The sequence below is a fragment of the Solanum verrucosum genome, unplaced genomic scaffold (genome assembly GCF_900185275.1).
Source record: "Solanum verrucosum unplaced genomic scaffold, falcon-dt-bn FXZP01000259.1, whole genome shotgun sequence".
NCBI lineage: Eukaryota > Viridiplantae > Streptophyta > Magnoliopsida > Solanales > Solanaceae > Solanum > Solanum verrucosum.
In genome coordinates this window covers 875,405-885,920 of record NW_026019973.1, presented here as the reverse complement: position 1 = coordinate 885,920, position 10,516 = coordinate 875,405, and the positions used below count along the sequence as shown (strand labels likewise).

The 10,516-nt window shown below is 33.5% G+C and overlaps 1 protein-coding gene across 2 annotated transcripts; it reads left to right on the top strand.

Moving 5' to 3' along the window:
- Window positions 1-653: 653 nt before the first annotated feature.
- On the top strand, window positions 654-9,467 carry LOC125817286 (uncharacterized). Of its 2 annotated transcripts, none has more exons than XM_049496828.1 (15): window positions 654-858; window positions 3,699-3,826; window positions 3,975-4,046; window positions 4,119-4,232; window positions 4,354-4,422; window positions 4,498-4,554; window positions 5,063-5,116; window positions 5,197-5,259; window positions 5,393-5,455; window positions 5,771-5,935; window positions 6,013-6,175; window positions 8,427-8,500; window positions 8,631-8,692; window positions 8,809-8,931; window positions 9,238-9,346. In XM_049496828.1, the coding sequence occupies exons 1-11, from the start codon at window positions 696-698 to the stop codon at window positions 6,172-6,174; spliced, it is 1,110 nt and encodes a 369-aa protein (XP_049352785.1). In that variant the 5' UTR covers window positions 654-695; the 3' UTR covers window position 6,175; window positions 8,427-8,500; window positions 8,631-8,692; window positions 8,809-8,931; window positions 9,238-9,346. The 2 variants fall into 2 exon arrangements, with proteins under 2 accessions (XP_049352785.1, XP_049352786.1); XM_049496829.1 differs by having other exon boundaries at window positions 688-858; window positions 8,806-8,931; window positions 9,238-9,467.
- The last annotated feature ends 1,049 nt before the right edge of the window (window positions 9,468-10,516 follow it).

The window sequence follows — 10,516 nt, the reverse complement described above, 5'->3', positions numbered from 1 at the left end:
ATACATTATATTATGTCTTTGTAGTATGTTTATTCCAAATCATTTTAGGTAATAATATGTATGTTATTCGTTTTGTCCCAATTTATGTAACGTCGATAGAAATTTGATAATTTTTTTCATGTCTTTTAAAATTTAAATTTTTTAATTGTTGTGATTTATTTACTTTTTACATTATTTTCAGGTAATATATATTACTTCATGTGTCTCAATTTATGTAACACTCATAAGAATTTAAGGATCAAACAAATTTTCATGTCCTATGTCATTATTTTAAAGTTATGAATAAAACACCAAATATTGAGAAATGATTCCAAATAATATCACAAATTAAATCAATAAAATAACTATTGTTAGACCAAGTAAAATTTAAAGTCGTACCAACACCTCCCACATAAGTTGAAGTCTCAACCAACAAACCAACAAGTTGCTTGCACAAATAAACAAAATATGTTAGAACTTTTCGTTGCCATGAGATGACTGAGCTTTTTCTCAGATGAAAATGACATAAATAAACTTGACTTTTTAGCGAAAGGTGTAAATATGTTTTTTTTTCAAAGTTCGATGACATGTTTGTGCACGGGACAGGGGTAAAACAGTAAAATCAAGTGACTAACGTGAATGTCGAAAAACCCAAGAGTCCAAAACTGTCACTGCATTTTCTTTGTGAAAAAAAAAAAAAAGGTCAGAGTGCAAAAATGGCGTTGCTGAAACTGCTTCTCTATTCATTTTTATTTCTCCAAATTTTCTCAACAATTTCATCAAATGGAGTTGCTGATTCAGAACCAATTGTTGATTCAGATGCAGATTCATCTATCAGACTCCAACTTGACCAACTCAACTCCAAAATTTCCCTTTTAGGTTTTTCCTATACTCAATTTTGCGCTTTTTTACTCTAAAATGGAATTGGGTTTATCGTATGTTGGAAATTTATCATCTGGGATTTACTCATAAATGTAGATTTTTTGTTTTCTGGCTCAAGTAGAGTGTAACAGATATAAGATGATTCATCCGGAACTAATTTGAGATTAAGGCGAAGTTAAAGATTGATTCTTTTGATAATTTAAGTGAAAATAGCAGTGTTAATTTGATATCTCAAGAGCACCTAAAATGAGACGTGAATGATTTTCAAACTGAAGATGTATTGTAGTTCCTTTGTTGTAGGGGTGGCAAATGGGGTGGTTGGGTCAAAACATGTTAAATTAATTAATGGGTTAACACCCAACTTGCCCAAAATTTGTTTGAGTCGATGAAGTGGTTGAGAACCTGAGGTTCAAAATTTAGTGGAGACAAAAAACACTAGGTGATTCTTCCCATTTATACTAGCCTTGGTGGAAGAGTTATTTGGTACCTCTTGTCGGTGGGAGGTGCTACGATTTCCGTGGAATTAGTCGAGCTGCATGAAAACTGGCCCAAACACCACGGTCATAAAAAAAATTGCTTCGAGTCAAAATGTGTCAAACAACAGTCATAACCCAACCCGCCTGGCATAACCCAATTCTCTGCACAATCCACCCAACCTATCTGGTGAAAAGTTGGAGAATACAAAAGAATTGGAGAACATCACATGTCTCTTCTTTAGATTGTTTGGATGAATGTTGAATGAAGTGAAAGGTAATTTCTTAGTAGTGAGGTAGATAAAAGAATGTGTTGTTAAGTTAGTACTTTTATCATTTCATAGAGGCAAGAAATGAGTATTAGAATATCATTTCATACTTTTGGCGTAATAGAGAGAGGATCGCGTGTTGTACAGACAATTTAGTTGATTTGATTAAATAGACTGGAGGGCAATTTCTTTTTTCTAAATATTTTTTGCTTGTGAATTGGGCTACATTTTGATCGTGTGGATTAAACTACTTTGACCTGTTTTGACCCAATTGATTGATGAGTTATTTTGGTTTCAACCTGTTAGGTCAACTCAACAAATGGTCATGATTCATTTGGTAGAAACACTGGACGGGTTGGGCGGGTTTGGGTTGATTTTTGCCATCTCTACTTTAGTCAATGTAGCAGGAGGACATGAAAATGAAGAAACATATTTTAGTTTGTGTGTATTCCTAGTATAGCAGAAATGTTTTCTAGAAACCTTGGAAACCTGTTAGTTTCCTACTTTTTTAGATATAGTTATTTAAAAACTAAGCGGTTGTTTGGTTGCTGGTTTAGAGTTGTGTAGGCATTAACAATGTAGGGATTTCTTATGTAGGGAATAGCTGTGCAAAGATTAGAAATGCAAGGATTAGTAATACTTGGATTAATTAGGTAGGATCAATTATGCATAAATCAGTTATTTATGAATTGCTTACTCAAAACAATAAAATAATTATACATGATATAGTATTACATGGATTGCAACATAGAGATTATTCTTTGCTGAATATCTTGTTTGTTTCAATTATACAATTTGTAATTTGAAAAATCTTAAGTTTTAAAATAAAATAATTTTGCACTCAAGAATGTGACCTAGTTATGAATGAAGTGGGTTGAGAACCATGAGATCTCATGTTCAAGTAAAGACAAAGACACTGTTATTTTTTTCTCATTTGACCTTGCTTGGTGGACAGAGTTACATGATACCTATTGCTGGTGGGAGGTGACCCGTGGAAGCTAGCTTGGACACCACAATTATCATAAAAATAAAAGAAAATGATTTTCTCAATAACAATTTAGCCTAGAGTATGATGAGAGCTTTCTGTCTTTTGATAATATGATTCTTGTATTAATAATACCTGAATTGCTATTCCATATTCTACCCGGCATAAATTAATACATAGATTTTGTATAACTCATGCATGTATTACTTCACTTTGTGATTATACTGGGTATGTTGTTGTTGTATCATGTATGCATGTATTAGTTATACCACCAAGGAAAGAAGAAACCAAACATAGCATTAAGTATGTTGAATCTTATGTAGATTAGGAAAAAGCCAAGCAAACATGGTATAAGTTATACTCAATTTTATGTAGGTTGAAGATCAACAACCAAACAACATATAAATTCTATACATGTATTGTGGTACTTATTCTTGACCAAACGAGCCTCCTTGGTGCATTGGATTTCTATGGATTGAATTTGAGTGAATGTTGACGTTTTGATTAAAGGTCTGTAATTAAGATAGAAAATAGGAATGCATTATGAACTTAGCATTTCATTTATTATTAGGAAGAACCGAAGAACTGAACAATTATTTGCCACTGTTGGAAACATTTCTTAGTATAAAACTATTTAGAATTATCAATTATATGGGGTTTAGACTTCTGGTGGATCTCTTACTGTCAACTATATTAGCCCTTTCTCTTTTTTTGGATCTGGCTATTTTGTTAGTTGGAAAATTATTGAGTGATTTCAATCAATCAACTATGCGTCGAAACTAGTTGCGCTTTGCTATATGACACCTCTATTATCTATTTCAGTCTATTTGAGCCCATGTCATTCCAATACTCAATAATTTGTCCGGTGGGAACAAATAAGGATTTCTAACAAAGTATAAATTCTTCAAATCTGGTGTTTGTTCCTACAATGAAATCTTTCACCAAACTAATAAACTCCAGTCAAATGCTGACCTAATGTAGGTGTAACGACGAATAATCTGGGTAATGTGCAAAAATATAATTCATTACTCTTCACTGTCTTTTCCCCTTGTTTTTATAGCTCCCTTCTAATTAACAACTTAATTTTCTTTCCTTTTATTTGGATGAAAGAGTCGCGTATTGACGACAGTACTCGTGAACTGAGGACAAAGGATGAGAGAATCAAAGAGCTGGAGAATACGGTTGACTTGAAATTAGCCAAATTGGCTTCTCTACAAAGTGAACTTCAGTTATTTCAGGTTTGACAACACACCTTTTGAAATGAGAGTGGTCATTTTTAGTATCTGAGTAAGCTAAAGAATTCAGACAGTCATAACTGTGATAAAAACAGAGAAATTTCTGTGCTCTAGAGTGGTCATTAACTTGATATATACTTATCTTCGCTAGGATAAAGGTTCCCTTAATGCAAAAGAGCTGGTTGCGAAGGCTAATGTTCGTGCCACTGAACTTGAACGCCAGGTTAGTTATGTTTAAGCTGGCTTCTTTGTTTAGAGATTATGCTGCATTCCTTAATATTCTGTTGATGTGCAGATAGATGCTCTTAGAAGGGAAACAGAAGCACAAAACAAGAAGAAAAATATTCTTGAAGTCAGTACAAATGAAGCAGAGGAGAAAATACAGGAACTGAATCTAAAACTTGAAAGTGTATGTGCTGTTTACTTGAATTTTCATATTTGGGACTTACAAATATAATCCTTTTTGCATTCACTTAATCACTTCCTTAAGAATTGACATCACTTTGTATTGTATGCATAATTGATTTTAGCTACAACGGATAAATGAGGAGCAGAATGCTAGGATCCGTAAGACCAAACGTGCTCTTCAAGTGGCAGAGGTTTCCATTACTTAGTTTCTTTGACAACAGGAAATACTGATTAGCTGAGGGTACTAATTCTTTTGGTGGCTTCAGGAAGAAATGATGAAGGCTAAATTGGAGGCTTCTTCTGTTTCTGAGCAGCTTGAGCAGGTAGAATTAGTACTTCTGAAATTATCTTTTTTTTTTCTACTTGCACTTCTGGTCTGTCATTGATTTCAAATATATCTAGAAATATTTATCCCGAATGATGTCTTTCTACTGCAATGAGGTTCTTATCCTCTCTTTACTTGTTCCATTTTTCTCTGGTAAGTTTCCAATCCTCTGGTTTTATACTCTCTTCCATCTAAAATCTGGGTGATGGAATTAACTAATCAAAATCGACCTTGAAGACCAAAGTATCATATTGTATTTCTTTCTGCTTCTTACTCTTTACATATTTTCTGTCTTCCTTTTTTCTTTTCTATTTTTCCAAGTGAACTATTTCCCATTGGATCAATTAGGGTGGGGGTTCTGATATTTTATAACAAGAAAAAAACTGTTAGCAACTTGATAAAATCACAGTGTGATGACTCAAGAGGAAAATCAATTAACTATTGACTGAATCACATGTCCTCTACTTTTTGGAATTTGATTGGGTGTATTATTGTGGTGAGACCAGGTTAAAGAAGGATGGCTTCCACCTTGGCTTGCCGTTCATCTTGTACATTTTCGGGTGATTATCCTTATTTTTTTGCATATTATAAAGGAGTCTCTCTTTTTATCCATTTTCCTTGACTTATTGTGATTGTGCAGTCAATTGTTATGACTTACTGGAATGAGCACGGAAGACCATCTTTGGATCTGACCTTAAAAAAGGTCTTGTTCTTCTGCTAATGCTTCTAATTAGTCGGTACTTCATTTAGGTTAAATTACGCTTGTTCTTTATAGTATTCTTGAGATATCTATTCTGCATTATAGATGTCAATCCTCTTAATAATGATTGCTTCAGGCCCTGGAGACCAAATCTGAAGTAGTAAAGATGGCGAAGCCTCATATTCACTCATTTAAAACAGTAAGCCATTCCTTTTTAGTTTCTCCTTTCTACCAAAGGAAGCATTTCTTCTTTGGTAGTCCATCTATTTAGTTCTGTTATCTAGTTTGTCGCTGTGGTCACCTTGACTCCCCCTTCTTAGTGTATGCCCTATATTTGCATAGCTCTTCCCTATCATTCCTCTATGCTTTAAATATATACATAGGTCTGGGAGATGATAATTTATAGTTGAGATTTTTGTTTGTTTTTCATTTCCAGAATTGAAATAACATTGTATACAATGCTTTTCTTCTCTATGTTCAACTGTTCCTTGATTCCCTGTTGTTTCATTTGAAGGTATGGATCCCAGCTATGAAAGAGCGCTCAGTGGAATTTGCTCGTGATGCCGGGCCTCATATACAGAGGCTCAAGACTAAGAGTATTCACCTTTATCACGAATCCAAGAAGTTTATGGAACCTCATATTGTGAATGCACAGGAGGTCATCCAACCCTACGTCAAGGTATATTTGTTTTTACCTTCTATGTTCAATGACTATGGTCAGCATGGTTTATTCATATCAGCCTACTAATTTTGCAGGAAGTTAGGAAAGTCGCAGACCCTTATGTTGACCAAGTTTCACTGGTGATGAAACCTCATATTGACAAAGCAAGGATTCTCTTGCAACCTTACACCAAGAAAGTTCATCATCATTATAGGAAGGTCAAGAAAACTGTCAGTTTATATCATCACCAGGCATGATGTCTCTTTCCCCTCTCTGTTTTCCCTATCTTGGTCTCCTGTTAAGTGTTAATGCTGCTTTACTTTTGATGTGACATCCTTGATGTTTTCTCCCTTGATTTTCTTTTCTTATCACGTAAGACCTAGAATTGTTCCCACCCGGACTTTTTATTACAAATACAACCTACAGTAACTATTGCCTTGACATTACCAACAAAAAGACATGATTTTATCTCGTGGAGTTCTCTGTCTGGAAGAAGGAATGGAGGATGAACTTGTTGGACAAGTTAACTATCAAGATGGAACGAGGGAGAGATGAAAAAAGTTGGACTTGAAATAAAATTAATGAGATAATTTACAGAATTATAAAGAAAAATTATTTGCATGAAAACCCATGTTTTGTTATAATGTGAGTGGATCATCATGAGCCAAACCTAGCTTTGCAAGAATAATTAACCGTTTATGATGTATAGATCAATATGAGACCTAATTAGAGATATCTTATTCTATTTTATTGTGTTTTCTGATTTGGTCTCAGTTAGAGAAACTGGTGTATTCTTGCTTAGCAGACATCAAATAGGTAAAGGAAAGCTACACATGCTCGTGTTCTCTCACTCCGTGCTGTGGTTCTTTTTGTCAAAAAATAGCTGGGCCATGTGGATGTGGGGGTAAAGGATTTTTGCATTGGTGCATGCCTAGAAGAAACCAGAATAACAACTAGTATTCTGGTGAATATGCTATCATCTAACACCATGTTCTCTTTTTCCATCAATTCAGGTTTTAGATGTACGGTTACTTGCTTCAAATGAGTGTCTGATTTAGAGTATATTTTAGGGGAAAGGCAGAAAAACACCCCCAAACTGTCTCGGATTACTATTTACTAGTTACACACTTGTACTTTGTGAAGGTCCTATGATCATCCTGGACCATTTTAAGATTGATCAAACACACCCTTAAAATGCTAATCTCATATCTGTGTTGGATTGAGAAGTACACACACCTGACACGTTTGCATTTGATAAAAAATTAACTTTTTCTCTTTTCCCCTTGTTTTTTCTTTTTCTTTTTATTCTATTCCTTTTTCTTTTGCTTTCTCTTTCTTCTTTTTCACTCCTTGCCACTATATCACCAACATTGATTGGCCCCCTTCATCGCCAACGAGCCCCACCATCCCCTTCAAATAGCTCCACAATCTCTCTTCCCATTGTTGCTGACTGCTTCTTTTCTTTTCCTTTATTTTTCATTTTTGCCAGCTTCTTTCACAGAGGAGAAAAGAAAATGGAAGAAAGGAGAAAAAAATACAGTATATGTATATGGATATGTATGTATGTATGTATGTATTTAATAACAGAAATATTATAAAAATGAAGAATTTACACTTTTTTTGCCTCACTCTCACTCTCACTAGTTTTAGTTTAAAATAGTCTAAGGGGGTCATAGGACTCCCGCAAAGTATTACTGTGTAAACTGTAACTGATAATCCTTGACAAGTCTAGGGGTACTTTTATGCCTCTTCCCTTATATTACACCAGTTTTGGTTGCATGTCAACTTAATTTGTTAACCAAAATTAATACAATGGAAATGTAAGCTTTATTTCCCATTCATGTGTTTTAGGCTTTTAGCTTTCATTCAATAGCAATATGGAGTTTCTCTTGCTATTATACATTGACCTAATATTTAACAATAATTTCAATGGAGTTCAAAAGTTTTATAGCAATATGTCTCTTTCTCATTAGAAGTATCCCCTTACTGTACCTACAAAGGGGGGAAAAGTAGCAATTTACCTCTGATGGGTTCAAGAATGGCTACCTGGTATTTCTGATTTTCCGATTAACACTATTATAATTAGGTGGGGATCTAAGTTTATTCTGGCTTTCTTCTGGTATGAACATTTAATTCTTTTTAAAGAACACACCCCAAACGTGGTTTGTCTACAAAAACCAAGACGATGTGAGGACTTACCTTGACAAAAATTGTGAAAGCTATTGGGGAATGAAACACTGAATGATGTGGAATTAGGCTAATATGGCTACTTCGTTTCAATTAAGGAAAGAAACGTTCAAGCATACTTAATTTTTTTTTTCAATTCAAATGATAACCTTTTTCCAAATGTGTTGGTAAAACTCAACTTCAGTATTTCATTTATCTTTTAGGGATCGTTTTTTTTCTCTCTTCTTCTTGTGATGCTTGAAAATAGTTTTTCTTAGTCTTAAAAGGATGATGACAATCGGCTTATATGGATCATTGTTGCTTTTGGTTTTGAAGGCTCAAGAAAATATACATCACATGTTGAAGAATCACCACATCACCAAGCCATATGCTACAAAGGAGTTGGCTTGGTATCTGGTATGTAATGCTATATCGTAATAATCTCAAATTTAACATCAGATATTGAGTGAGGGTAGATTATGTTCTAGTTCTTATGATATTTTGGCTTAACATTTAGTCATTAGTTTTCATTTTTGTATTTTTCCAGGCTTCAGCTTTGCTGGCTTTACCTGTGATCTTTCTTCTAAATTTGATATCAGATTTTAGGTGGTTAGTTTTCACGACTTTGCTTTGGTTAACCATGATTCTACAGTTTTATTTGGAGTAGCTTTAACTTTTTCCTCCCTTTTGCAACTTCACTGTGATTGTCCTACGCATTTCAGCAGTAAGAAGCCAAAGAAGCATTCACATAGACACCATACAAGCCACACACGTCGCAGGGCTAAAAGAGCACATCCTGACAAATGAAGTTCTATGCGACCACTCTATATATTCCAATTGAATTGAAGGTAAAGTTTTACTGTTTGCTTTTGCCTAACGTTGCTAAATGAAATTTGCGGGCTATTTCATGATGGTTGCAACTGCTTCACTATCTAACCTAGTTCCTACGACCAATCAACAGGACGATAAGTTGTGCATATGTTGAGTAGATTAGTATGTTCTCTGGTCTGAGTTTTGACGCACCATGATCTTTTGTCATGGAAATGCTCTGGAACAACCAATTCTGCTTTGATATTCTATTTGTAGGTTTTTCTAATGGAAATATATATGGCTGTGTCTATAATTCGTTTCATTCATGCATGTTTATTGTACAGATCACATGTTTCAGTCCCCCGCGCACTGCAATATCCAGGGGGTTGGATGCCCTGGTTCTTGAGATGCTAAACACAACATCCAGAGATTTTGGATAACGAAACGGTGTACTCAATTTTCTTGGAGAGAAAACATAGGGATTTAGCCAATTTAATACATAATCTATAGATTGGAGGATTTAAGCTTACTCTGATGCCTCCTCCTTTGTGTTGTGTAATGACAATGTATCTTTGTCAATTTTTTTCTTTTTTTTGTTTATCATTTACATGTTGGAACGCGCTATTATATATAGTTAAGTAAAATATCGATCTTTGATTTACTCCATCTTTTTCGATTAAATAGTTACCTAGCTCTTCTTAACGATGAAGAGCGGAATCAAAGATTTTTTTCTTTACTATTGATGGTTATTAGTGTATGTTACTGCATGTTTATGTATAATGTATAGCTAAATTGCTTTAAATTTTCATTTAGATGAACAATTAACACAAAGATGATAGCCTGATATGATGCTTTATTTACTTTAACATTACTAAGTTCATATTAAAATAAAAGTTATTTTTGACATTGGTCAAGTTCCCTCAACATAATTATGATCTTATTAAAAGGCATAATTATTCACCAAAAGATACTATAGTGAAACCTAAGCAAATGTAATATTGACCTAATTATTCACCAAAGATAATATAGTAAAATTCAAAATCTTTTGTAAAAAGAACATATAATTAGAAGAAATAACAAATTCAAAGCCTATAAAACCAAATCTTAGCATTTTGCATCAAATATCTATATCATGATTCTCATATATTATCTTATTACCTTTTCAAATCTCTTTTGATTTATAAGCATTTACCACATATATATCATAATATGTAATGATTATATATTGATGTCATTCTAGATCATGATTCTCATATATTATCTTATTACCTTTTCGATTCTCTTTTGATTTATGAGCATTTACCACATATATATCATAATATGTAATTATTATATGTTGATGTCATTCTAGATATGGTTACTTAATTAAAAGGGTTTGTGAGGTATATTTAATTATATTATTATATATTCAAGTCATTGGTGAGAGAGGTTATCCCAGTGAAGAAGCTTCAGCAACATTTTTCAAGGTTAATTATTTATTTATAGCTTATTATTATTATACATATATTTTGTGTTACCTTGATTACAATATAGCTTGACGCATGTATCGAGATGTTTTTTTTCCCTTTTGTTGACATAGATCATACTTATCTTTTCTGTATTGTTTGAATTTTATCATATATC